Source organism: Acanthaster planci, linkage group LG04 (assembly GCF_054643075.1).
Source record: "Acanthaster planci isolate LZ-2023a linkage group LG04, COTS_SCS, whole genome shotgun sequence".
In the NCBI taxonomy this organism is placed as follows: domain Eukaryota; kingdom Metazoa; phylum Echinodermata; class Asteroidea; order Valvatida; family Acanthasteridae; genus Acanthaster; species Acanthaster planci.
In genome coordinates, this window is record NC_141780.1 from 9,620,708 (window position 1) to 9,634,318 (window position 13,611).

General features: G+C 38.6%; 1 protein-coding gene across 3 annotated transcripts in view; it reads left to right on the forward strand.

Moving 5' to 3' along the window:
• Positions 1–13,611, forward strand: part of LOC110988713 (microphthalmia-associated transcription factor-like) — a 117,850-nt gene that overhangs the window by 18,179 nt on the left and 86,060 nt on the right. The window contains exon 1 of one of the 3 annotated variants that reach the window (XM_022252493.2): positions 13,027–13,221. The exons of the other annotated variants lie outside the window; for them this stretch is intronic. Within the exon in view, the coding sequence (XP_022108185.1) occupies positions 13,135–13,221 (87 nt within the window). The 5' untranslated portion in view covers positions 13,027–13,134. Of the gene's footprint in view, positions 1–13,026; positions 13,222–13,611 lie in introns of those variants that run through there. 3 annotated transcript variants of the gene reach the window in all.

The following is a 13,611-nucleotide window of genomic DNA, read 5'->3' on the forward strand; positions in this document are numbered from 1 at the left end:
CCACCACCACTAACACCACTACCACCAGTACAAGTAAGATAATACAGCATTGGACCTGTCGACACCTTTTGACTCGTTTGAACTGACTCGTGCGCTTTTCGATTTGATACACGTTGGCACTCCAAATAGGATCGGTCACTCTCCTGATGGTACCGCCTTCTTGCTCACCTGGTAAATACAAGTATCGAACTAAAGCGTCTGGAGAAAGCTCTTTTGATTTACTTTTTGCTCGCTCTTTTGAGGTGCAGCCGGAAATTGTTTTAGATTGCTTCTGCAGGAATCACATCTTGGCCTCGCTTATCTCGGATTAACCATGTTTTTTCTTTGCTTAGAGCTTTTATGACTTGAGGTAACCTTATAACCCATTCCACGTTTCATTTAGTTGGATTTAGCATTTCTTGTGCATACTGATGACCAGACAAATGCTCAGCTAACGTCCTGTTAAATCGTTCTATGATCCCTTGTGATCGATGAACCCTGGATTCACCCACTAGTATTTTTACACCCTTGTTTACAAACTTTTTTTAAAACTCAGCTTTAAATTCTGAACCAGAGTCTACGTTAAGTGTTTTAGGCCAAGTTAAAGGAGACCTACATGTATTGTAAACTTTTTTTATTGCGTCAGTTACTTGCTTGGCGGTTTTGCTTGTCAAAGGTTCTGCCTCTTTATATCAACAATCCACGTCGACTGCCGTTAACGCGTATTTGTAAGTTTTACGTATTACCCGATCCTAAGGTAAATATAGCACATCCATTTGATGCGTGTCGTTGGGTTTAGACTTCAGTTTTGCTGGTTCCAGTCATACATTAGCTTGAACATGTGGTTTTGAACCATGATCCGAAATACAAATGTAGCTAGAACCAGTGAAACCAAAGTCTCAGCCTAATCCACTCGTTTAAAAAATGCTCATTTGCAGCAGTTAGTTCCTTTTTATGTCTTTGTGCATATGCACATTATAAAGGTTCGGTACCCAACACTAAGCACGTTTGAGGTTCCAATTGGTCGTGTACTCACTACCAGTTGTATGTCGTGTGCAACCCGCAAAAATAACAACTTGATCAAGGCTTTAATAATTGCCTAAAGTCTAAGCCGTAAGTTATCAGTGTCATTAATTTAAACAAAAGCAACAGCAAGGACCAGGGTCTTTGCTTTTTGTTCCTTGAACATACGTCTTTAATATTGTATGGAAGCTACTTGCTCCCATAAGGGTCAAATTCAGCTGTCTAGGGAGCAAGTACTTGCTCCCGTGATGATTAACCCAATTTCGAGCCCTGTGTTCTATCGCTAAATCGTAGCTCTTGCATTCTTCGTCAACCTGATTTTTTCCAATCATGCCAAACAAAAAATTAGATCCTGTAAAAGCTAAAGCATTCACCAGCGCCCCACCGACTATCATTGCAGTACTTGCTGCCATTTTTTAAAAGCAAACTCTTTTTGAAAAGCTCAAAAATTTTAAAAGTTAGTATATATACAGTAATAAAAAACCATGAACTATAGTAAGAAGCTCAACCCAAATTGTCGACTCAAAGTGCCAAGAACCATCAAAGGTGAAAGGTGCGAATTAGTTATTACTCACAACCCGAGTGTAATTGCTGCAAATCAAAAGTTAATCGTGAGGTTACCTCCGTTGGCCGTAGACGACATGATTGTCCTGGAAACGATTAAACTTGCGTTTAAACTCGATCTAGGCGGAGCCACAGACGACAACCAAACTATTTATAATAACCTAGCTCGCAAGTTGGTCAGAGAAATTTCTGTGAAACTTCAGGGTCATTCTATCTCGAGTTATACTGATGCTGATGTGTTCCACAGTTTAAAGACAACTGGTTGCGTGCTACTATCACTAAAAACATGGCTTACTACGGGTTAGAATGAGAAAACGTAGCAAGCCAACAGTGAGCAAGCCAACAGTGAGCAAGCCAACAACGGAAAAGGCAAAGCCATAGCTGACGCTTTTGGTAACCGATACGTGATACTGTTGGGACATCAAACTACTGACCGATCACATGGCGTTTTACATTCGGCTTTGAAACAACCGTTGACTTACATTTGAACTTTTAAAGATCATGATAAAGTAGTCAAGTCGAGTGATACCTCAGCTCAATATGCAATCTCGGACCTTACACTCAAATACGAAGTTGTCATTAACCGTGAACTGGCTCAAATGCTGAAAAACAAACACCAAGGTCTGGTGTATTACATGTTTGACAATGTTCACAACTTATTTTGATCTTGTTCAAGGATTCCACAGTTAAAAACCCCCAAAGGTTTACAATCCCCACATCACCAAGACGCTCGTAACAGCTGAAGGTAAACCCAATCAACTGTATTCGCAAGGAATGTTTGAGTACCAACACTGGAACAAAGCATGTAAGTTTTTTTGAGACTCTGATACAGAATCGGGTTGACATGTCACCAAACACCTCAACTCGGCTGGCATCAATATGGCCGACTATCTGAAAGAAAAATATGGTTTGTGGCTCGATTTTAGAAGCACCAATGACAACATGGGATACAAATGACGCAAGAAGCAGAAACCACAGGTGAACTGATGATGTACGTGTTTTTCATCATGGATGCACAACTCACAATCATAGACGGGAATTTTAAAATGTTGAGTTATTAAAAAAGGAAAAAGCAAATTTTGCTTGTTAGTAGCTGCGGTAGTACACAGTCAAAGAAATTGAAACTCTACCACTGTCAGAACAAGAAAAAGTGTATCAACTTTATTACACATATGCGTTTTCTGTCTCCAAACTGCACAAGACAATGGCCAGGGAACGCATCTTTGGCAATAACCATTGTGATGGGTCGTTTCAAGTTGAGTCCAACTGATGTTCTCTTACGTGACGTGTAGCCATCAACCAACTGGTGGACTATCGCCAATTTGAAGGCCTTCAGTGACCACGTACGCCTCTGCTTGTTGTGAGGTCTGGTTGATAACTCCCACAGAATGTAGGCATTCACAAGTGCCTGGTTCAACAGTCCCCAGAAGAGGTACATGTATTTCCACCAGTGCTTGCCTGTACGACCGACTGTATAATAAGCCCGGTACTGGTCACTGTGGTCTACTCCACCCATATTTGAATTGTAGCTGATAACAACTGATGGAATGCTGATGATCTCGTCTTTACAGAACTTTGTTCGTGGCTTCTGGAGATTCTGACCGTCGTTATTTGTAGCGATGACAAGAACAGTTCGTTTGTCCTTCCAGTTTGTCACGGTTATTTGGGAGCCTTCGTTTTGCCATGTTGCACTTTCGTACTTTTTCAGGTTCACATTCAGAATCTCCTTTGGTACACCAATTCTGTCCTTTCCGAGAGTGCCACAGTAGTATGTGTCTGCTTGATATAGGTTTTCGATAGATAATGATGCCAAAAAGTTATCTGCCTACAAATGGTGGTATCGCATGAGATACTGTGCCATAAGCTCCATTATTACACTTTTTCAGGCCTCGAAATGTCATTTATCCACAAGACAGTAGTTAGGCCTACCTGCGAAACTTCGATATTACTTTCGTAAGTTTGATCATCCAGTTTGTCAACTTTGTCGTCACTAATGTCAATTGCGTGCAACACTTGCTGCCGCGTATACCTCGACGCCATGTTGAACAGGTTTATCAAAGATTCGGAAGGGCTGACCCCTAAACTTTAACAGCCAATTACATCATTTTTTTAAATAACACAAGTACATTTTATCTACTGCATTAGAAAGGGGAAATCCTAAGTTGCCTGGCAATGTGCAACACTTGAGGTCGCTCTTTGAATTTATCACAGTAAATGGATGCTGAAAGTACCGTGGGTTCCCGGGCGGTTTCAGGCGGTACAGTAACTAAAGGGTTAATACAACAAAATCTAACAGTAAATGCTAAACAGTTTAAACTTGGTTTAATTTAAAAAGAAAGCATGGCAGAAGAATTTGAATTAGGTGACATTGGCCGAAATAACGAAAAACCACCAGAACAGTATGACCTGCAAAATCAGATAACATGGAATAAAACCTTTGATATCCTTGACCCCCCATGGCAAGAAACAGCGTTTACAGAAACACCAGACACGATAGACATTATAGAACCCAGAGCAGGCATCTTAGAAAGAAGAAGAAACATATTTATAGTAATCGTCATATACGAGATTTCTATAAAAATTATGGTAGAGAAGACATATCATTACCCAACTATGAAAATTTTGAATACCGGACAGGCAAAGGTCTGTTTTATAAAGCTGTTGGTAGATACAAAGAAGTATTGCTAACCAGTACAAAAAGTCTCTGCGTATTTGTAAAACTAGATACAATAAGAAATAATGCTAAATAAGCAGGGTATCCAAATGGACCAGAATTTGTTAGAAACGAACTAGGTTTCCATAATTATAGAATAAAAACTAACCAAGCACAATCGACTTTAGCTCCCATTCAACCTGAAAACATCTCGTTACAAGAACTTCCTCAAGTTGTAGATCGAGTAAGTGAAACCCTAGAAAACCTCACTCAAGATGCTGAAGTTCGAACTGAAATAGGGGAAAAACCCATCAGAGAACTCGCGGGCTTAAACAAAGATATGGAAATATTAAGAGGCACTCTAAGATTAAATCAAGCTAAAATAATCGAGTTAGAACCTGAGATATCACAACTCGAAAATAACCCTGGGACGTCTGAAAAAAATGAACAACGAGAAACCTGTTTACGAGAACTAGAAGAGCCGGTAACAGCAGCCAAATCTGCAAGAAGCAGTAAGCAGTCCAACTAAGAAATCAGATAACACAAATTAGAGACTTAGTTAATTATCTTATGCATTCAGACATAACACTCTGTGAAAAAATCTGAATCATTTTTAGAGTGCAAGGTATCACTGTCATGAATATTTTGTCAGCTTTTGCTTTTTGCGATCGGTTTCATTGTGGATAAGATAGTAGCTGCTGTCAGAGGCTTTGGTACCATAACTACCACAACTATCACAACATCAAAACCTGAGCCTAAACCCGAGCCTAAACCAAAACCCGAGCCCAAACCAAGTGAACCAGGGTTTAAAAATTGGGTTAAAAAGCAATTAAATAACTTAGCTAACGTGTTAAAAATACTTGGTGTGTCTGCATTGGGAGCTCTACCCGGCGTGATAGGGAGTGTGTTGAGTTGTAATGTAGTCGGTTGGGTCGCAGAGCATGTGTGGGCTTTGTTTTTAGCCGTGGGTGCTTTGATTTTGAGTTACTTTAATTCTGGTTAAAAAAGTAACAAGTAAACCCTGTCAAAAGTTTTGGGTGTCATTATTGATGACAAGGTAACATGCAAACTTCATTGACAGAAAATTCTTATTTTTATTTTTGTGTTCTTAGAAAACTCAGCCATTTTGTTCCTTCTCGTATTCTCATTTTGATTTACAATACCTCACATTAGCGGTTTTCATTGTGAGAGAATGGATAGGAACTTAGACTCAAATAAGACTACCGGAGGTGGGGTTTGTGCATACATAAACAAGAGATGGTGTACTGACATTACAGTGAAACACAGATTTTGTTCACAGGACATTGAACTTCTAACGATTGCACTTCATCCTTTCTGTCTGCCAAGAGAATTTAATCAAATGTTCGTCACAATTGTTTACATCCGACCTAAAGCGGACTATGATACTGCTGCTGGAAAGATTGCTGATGCAATTCAAGAGCAAGAATCACATTCTCCGGACTCTTTGAAGCTTATCCTGGGGATTTCAATAACTGCCAACTAGAAACCACCCTTCCGCAATATTACCAATATGTAAACGTTCCTACCAGGGGAAACAAAACATTGGATAAATGCTACGGCAATGTTGCAAACGGTTACAAAGCCCATAGCAAACCAGGCCTGGGGGCTTTGGATCATGACATGGTATATTTAGTACCAAAATACAAGCAAAAGCTCAAACAACACAAACCCTCTATCAGAAGAGCAAAGAAATGGACCAACGAAAACACAGAAACGTTGCCTGCATGCTTTGACTGCACAGACTAGGGCATCCTTGTTGATTCTAACGTGATTGATGAAGCAGCTGAAAGTGGATACATACAATTTTGTGAGGACATGATTGTACTAGAAAGAGAACTGAAACTATTCCCCAACAACAAACCTTGGATATCAAAAGAAATAAGAACCCTTTTGGCAAAGAAAAACACTGTTGTGAAAAACGGTGATCAACCAGGAAAGCGCAAAATTCAACAGGAGATCACCGCACTTATCAAAAAGGGTAATATACAATAGAGACAATATGGTAAAAAAATCGAGGACAGTTTCAGTCAAAAGGACGCTAAAAGTGTGTGGCGAGAATAAAAACCTGTCACTGGCTGTAGATTAACAATGAAGAGCATTGATCCACCGGACAACCCCATCGAATTTGCAAATGAATTAAATGATTTCTTCAGCCGCTTTGACGTAACTGACTTCAGTGACGTAAATATGCAAATTGGAGAGGCGCTAAATGCAAAGGTAAAAGATAATAGACTGGAACTTAGTAAGCTGAATGTGGAAAATGCTCTAAAGAAAGCAAAAGCTAACGAAGCAAAAGGACCAGATGGAGTCTCTGGTAAAATATTGAAATCCTGCTGTAAAGAACCGTCGCAAGTGTTTCATGATCTTTTTCAATGGTCACTCGACTTGTATCAGATACCAAAGCTGTGGAAATCGTCAATTGTTGTCCCAGTGCCCAAAGTAGCCAAACCATCTATTTTGAACGATTACCGGCCAATTGCTTTCATAGCTGCTGTGATGAAGTTTTTTGAGACAATCAAAAAAGATTTTCTCCTGGCACAGACCAAGATGTTTGCTGATCCTCACCAATTTGCATACTGTGCCAGGCGAGGGGTTGATGATGCAGTTGCCACACTCCTACATGTACATAATGTCTGTGAACATTTGAACAAACCTGGAGCCTATGCGAGAACTCTTTTTAGCGATTTTTGGTTGGCTTTTAATTCAATGCAGCCCCACATTCTTCTAAACAAACTACAGAATATGAACATCTGTCCATTTTTGTCACTGTGGATTAGAGACTTTTTGCTGGCTAGACCCCAGAGAGTGAGAGTTGGTAGTTCACTCTTCAACATGATCTACACAAGCACTGGAGTGCCTCAAGGTTGTGTCTTGTCGGCCAGTTCTTTTCTTGCTTTATACCAGTGACTATTGTTGCAATACCATATCTTGCTCTGTTGTGAAATATGCCGATGATATATGACAGGCATGATCCTTCAGAATGATGAATCTAATTACAGAATTGAAATAGAACAATGTGTCCAGTGGTGCGGTGACAATTTTCTTATGTTAAACGTATCAAAAACAAAAGAACTTATTTTTGACATTCGTAAAAAACAACATAATTCTGGCTCTGTTAGCATTAGAAATGAACAAGTGGAAAGTGTCTCCGAGTAAAAATACCTCGGAACAATAATTGATAACAGGTTAAACTAGAACAAAAACACTCAGAGAATGTGTGCCAAGGTAAACCAGAGGCTCTATTTTCTCAGGAGGCTAAGTTCTTTTACTGTTCGTGATTATTCCGTGTTGCATCTACAGTATTTTATCAGAGTGTTGTGCAGTCAATTATTTCTTTTAGCTGCATTGTGTGGTACAATAATTTAACTGTAAACAACCAGAATAAAATTGAGTGAATCACAAAAAGTGCTAGGAAACTAATTGGTTTGGAAGTGAAACATATGAACGAAATTGTTCTAACTATCTCACTAAACTGCAGACTATAATTCAGGACCGAACCCATCCTCTCCATTCATCGGTACATATACTCTGATCAGGAAGATTACGAGTGCTTTCCACTCACACAAACCGGTTCAGATTTTCTTTTTTACCGAGTGCAATTCACCTTTATAATTCAAATTTTAGCAGATAATTATTGTATGCATCCAACACTTTTTCAATCAGATTAGAGTTTTTAAAGTAGTCCGGCATATCAGTATTCAGATCTGCTTCGTTTATAATTACTTTTTTTTGGTTTTTTTTCCAAGGTTTGGCCTTCTTAACTAAGGTTTTATGCTGGTGGTTAATATATTTCTTTTTTACCATCTTTGTTGTCTTAAGTAAACATTTCTTTCTTTCAGATTTTTGTATCTTGTTTTATGTGCACATTGGGAAGAAGAATTTCACTTTTGAAGTTTTTTAATTGTGATGAAATAAAATATTGAATTGAATTGAATTGAATCTTGCCTCATTTCAACACAGTAGAGTTGATTGGGGAAATACTCATAAAATATCCTTGACAAATTGTTAGTGATTCAGAAGAAATCCTTAAAGCTGATTAATGGTTTGGATGTAACAAATCACCCAACGCTGTTATATGTTAAATTCCACACCTTATCTGAATACAATCTGTATAAATATAATTGTGTGATTTAATGTATAAATTTGAAAAAACACATTGCCTCTGAATATCAAATCTCTTTTTGCTAGGAACACTGATATTCACAATTATAACACTAGATCATCCAATAAGCTCCATAAAACATCTCTACACCTCTCAACTGTTAGATACTGTGGCTGATTTCATGAAACGCTAAGACATGTCTTAATGATAACTTAGCTTACAACTTGTCTTAGGATCAATGTCACTAAATATTAGGACATATTCAGCAAGTCCTAACTTCTTCAGGAACTCTTCCTAACGTAAGATTGGTCTGAGGGTTGTTTTATCTCATAATTGTGGAAGTGAAAGACAAGTATTGTGCTTGAGCTATAAATGTAACAATTTTGTGGGATGAAAACTAGCCGCAGAAACAGACTTGAAAAGTGTTATTGTTTACAATTGGGTAGTTTTAATTAAAGCAAAATGCTAAAAAATAGTATGGAAAAACCTATTCATCTTTTTAAAATGGAATTATCAAAATGATTGAAAGCATACATGAATCAACTGTTCTGCCACATGTCTGTATTTTGGCTTTCTCTTTATTTTAACGACTGGTTTTGTGAAAGAGTACAACGAAACATGAAACAGCCACCAAATTTCTAGTTATGACACAGTTACGACCTATCGATCTTAAGATGGGTTTGGTGAAAGTAATCTTTGAACCCTTATTAGCAAAGATCAATTTTAGACTTGGGACTCATCTTAAGCCCTATTAGTTGCAAGATAAGATGGGTTTCATGAAATTGGCCCTAGGGGACCCCTCCTTTGGAACTAAATTTGGTCCACTTGTCAGTTTATGTCAATTGCAACTTGCAAAAGGTATTATGAAAAACTTCTACTCTTTGGGAGGTTAATGATAGTGACAATTAAGGGCACAATATTTCTGCAATAATGTCAGAAAGTTGTAAGTAGAGCTGTAAACAAAGGATTCATTTGGATGGTTATTCTCTACATATTAATTAATTAAACTTTTGTCTGACTTTCCCCATACTATTATAAATTAAGTTTTGTTAAACTTCTATATTAATTAACTTATATACAGTGTGGAAATAAACCTGAAACCCAAAGATTTAAGGGAACTTTCCTTCAAGTTCACTTGTAAATCACTGTTTCATACACTTACATACATGTACATGTAGGCCTACATGTTATTGGTATTTACAGGACGTAGGGCTAGCTGAAGCAGGCATCCTATACCATGGTGCATACTGTACTCGGCGCCCATGGAGATTTCTTTTAAAGAAAAGAATGTCCCAAAAGCATTGACCCATGTGTCAATAGCCCACTATTCATGCTAAGACATGCATGGCCATGCCACCCACACGTGAAAACTAAGCTACTGAAAATTTGTAATTTTAAGGTCTGCATGATTCACGCAAGAGTCCAAATAATTTCGAATGATACTGTATGTCCGGAATATTCTTGTCAGCATAATAACTTGAGAACTACTTTGTGTATGAAATTCAAATTTGGTTTGAGGATTGCTCTTGGAAGTGATTCCTCCAAAATACTCCGACTGGAGTTTCAACTGGCTGTGCCAAAGGATGTACAGTACAGGATTTTTAGGCCACGAGCTGCCTTAACCACTTGCTGCCGGTTGGATTTTTCTCGAAAAAGACAAGATGCCGGGTCCTTTTCAAGATTTTCTGTTTTCAAAATTCTCCAAAAATTCATCATTTCATTTGATGGCTGTTTATACCAAAATGAAGGACTCTTTGGGCACTACTCTAAAGCTGACAGGTAAAATTCATTGACTCCTGAATGTTTCAGCTAGGCCTGCAGCCTTGGAAAAAGAGCCCAGATTGTGCTGTGTTTCGTAAGATTGCTTTTGTTCCCCAAACCGGCACAGTGCACTGCTGACCTCTTTTAAATAGGAGCTAGATCAGTGTGCAGCAGTGCTGTGTGGCTCATCGCTGCGATGATGGAGAGCTTTTGTCCCCGGTGTTAATACGCTTGCTCTAAATGCCTCAAACCGTGGTATACTGTTTTAAAAGAAGGCCGGATTATCTCCACTGTTGAGAGCAAAAAGTTGTCGGTAATGCTCAGCAGCTCAGTCTTTTGTGCTGAGCACGGCCTTTTGTTATAAGGCCCAACTCTTTTGTCTCAGTTCCGGGCTCCCCGGCTCTGCATATACTATTTACATGTATCTTGCAGGAAATCTTGCAAAACACCACGCTTTTCGTCATGATTCGGCAACGACCTATGTTCATCTCGTAGTACACATTGTCCATGGGCGTATTTGGTAATTTCAACACAGCATTTATGGAATTCAGGGTACAAAGCACTTGTAAGCGACATTTGAGCTGTCTTCGCTAGGTAAAATGTGGAAAAAACATTGAAATTGTTTTTAGAACATTTATACTCTGGATGTCAGTCGTACTGTAAATGAAGACAACTTCTAACCTGGGCCAGACTGTTCTATACTTTAACAGTGCATGGGGAAAAGAATTATTGTACACATTTGTTCTTGCAGGAAGTATTTCGAACTGGGACAATAGGTCTACATGTATTTCTAGCAGATTTAGATTCAGTGTGTGCTTGGTAGGCTATTATGAGCTGTCGGTTTGACAGTTTATGAAAACAAGTCAAGCGATGAACTTCACATCTGCTTTAGAGGGAGTTTCATCCAAGTGAATTTATTTGGAGACACTTGCTTCTCTTTCATATGTATTTTTGACAAAGCATGTTGCCCGTATTTGGACATGCCCAATTGAGGCTATATTTTATTTCTGTATGGATCCCATGCTGCAACTGCTTTTCTAAATGTGGTCTGACACAGCTTCTCCTTGATAGGAATTGGACAGTGGTAAAGATTACGTCTCAAAAAGTTGAGGACACCTACCTTTACTGTTGCATGGTGGGTCTGAATCTTAATACTGAGGTACTGGATTTGCATGACCTTCTTAGAGTGACAACAAGAATTTTATATGATATTTTATCGGGATGCAGTTTCCAGGATATTTTCATAGTTTCACATTTGGATGGATTAAATCACACACACCAGTTTTCTGACCACTCCATCAATGTGTCTAGATCTGTTTGAATAGCGTCCTTATCGGATGCAGTTTTAATTAGGCCATACATTAGGCAGTTATCAGCAAATAATCTAAGTAAGATTCGAAACTTTGCATGGTGGAAGTAGTACGTATGGTGAGGATTTGCAGGTACACCATGGGATCTACAGTTGTATCTCTTCAAGAAGAGGTGGGGTTCTGAAAAGAACTGGCGAGTGTTAACTCAGGAGAGTTCCTGAGGGTAGTCAGAGCATCCTGGTCAAAACGTCGCTGCATGGCGGCGCTAGATGGAGAACTTCACTGCAAATGTGCGTAAAACGTTGTAAATCGCCTTAGCACCATTTGAGCAAGTGAAGTGTGGACAAATGCCCATATATACATAAGCCATAACAGCAGGAGGAATGACATCCATCCGTGATGTCTGTGCCGGATTCGTGCACCTGCACATGTACATTAATGTGCACTGCACAGATGTATTGCTCGCTCAAATGGCGCCATGGTCATTACACCTTTTTTGCAGAGTTCCGTCATCTTGTGCCACTATATGCAGTGCTATACAATCTTTGCTTTGCATATGAAGTTCAAATATACAGTTTTATTTTGTGGATTGCTCTTGGTGATTTTAGGAAGCCTACTGCATTTTTGGCTGAAAGGTTGAAGGTTAAGGTCATGATTGTAAAACAATAGAAATCCTGTCAACATGATAACTTCAAAATACCTTTCTTTAAAGCTACAAATTTGGTTTGAGGATTACTCTTGGTATTGCATTTTGGTGTGAAAGGTCAAAGTCACAGTGACAAAAACAATAGAAAGCGTGTCAGCATGATAATGTGATAAATATTTTGCTGAAGAACTTCAAAACTGGCTTGATTTTGTTTTTTGGAATGCCACAAGCCTATTGCAGTTAAGCCTGAAGGGTCAAGTGCCAAGGTCAAGATGGCCAAAAGGATTAAGACAAATCTTGTTTGTATTCCAAAATTTAAAGTTGTGGGTTTTAGACATGAGCTTGGCAAGGCATTAACTCTTCATTCTTGTTGCATTTATTATTGTAGGGATTGGTTGTTTTGTGGTGTGTGTCTTTTTCTGTCCAATTATATTTTGCTCATTTGAACTTGCATGTACATGTACAGTGTACATTTATTCTGACTTGAAGCTGTGCCAGGATGTAATAAATCCACAGTGACGTGATTAGGTGCCAATTACGGGCAAAAATGAATAAAGTGGTAACCATTTTGAAAAATCTCTCACCACGGAGGTTGTTCATGTTATTGGGTTTATATGTGCCTGGTAGATGTCAAAAACATGAGCAGGAAATTTATTTGCTTTAACACAGAAATCTACAATTATTTTTATTTTTTTGGTGGAGTTGAAAAACAATGTGAAACATACCTTTAAGTTATGATTAAAAAACAAGTCATGCAATAAATGTACATGTTGTGTTCAAGTGCACAGGAAGAACACTCTGCTATCCCCTACAAGAAATGCCATGGAGACAGGATATATATTTAAAGGTCGTGGTAATGCAAATTGCTAGAATTTACAGACAGGAAGATGACATCATCGACATTCTAATTGCCCCCTCCCTGTACTACATGTACATGTATATATCCCTAGTTAGTTGTGAAACTGGTCACTCCGTCCCAAGATTACACAGCGCTGGTAGCTTGTGTAGTCTATTCTTAAGTCTGTTAACAACGTGGCTTGCAACGGCTGGTCCGTTGAAGTTAATTTTGTGAAAAATGTATGGTGGAATAGCAGTTATGCTTCCATACTATGGACACCAACCCCATCAACACCATCTTCATGCACATCATCCTTATCACCAGGTAAGAACATATGTGCACATAAACATTATGTCTTCAAAATCTGATAACTTAACAGGAAATACAGTATATGCAGTCCGGCGTATTACCACACATGGGCATAGTGACCTTTCCTTTTGCCTCTATTGATACAGCAATTATCATCCACCTTAAATATTATTAAAAAATTATTAAATATCTTAAGTTGACAATAATGAATTTTTAATCGCATTGGTACAAATGTGTTTTAGACTGATGAATGACGTCTGTAATGGTATTTTTTTGTCAGCATTAATTATTTCACTCATAAGAGCATTTCCGAGTGAGCCCCCATCCCGCGCGGAAAAGTGCACCCTTTTCAATGTGCCACTGTTGGGTGTGTGAACAAAGCGGACAGATAAGCAACTAATCCCT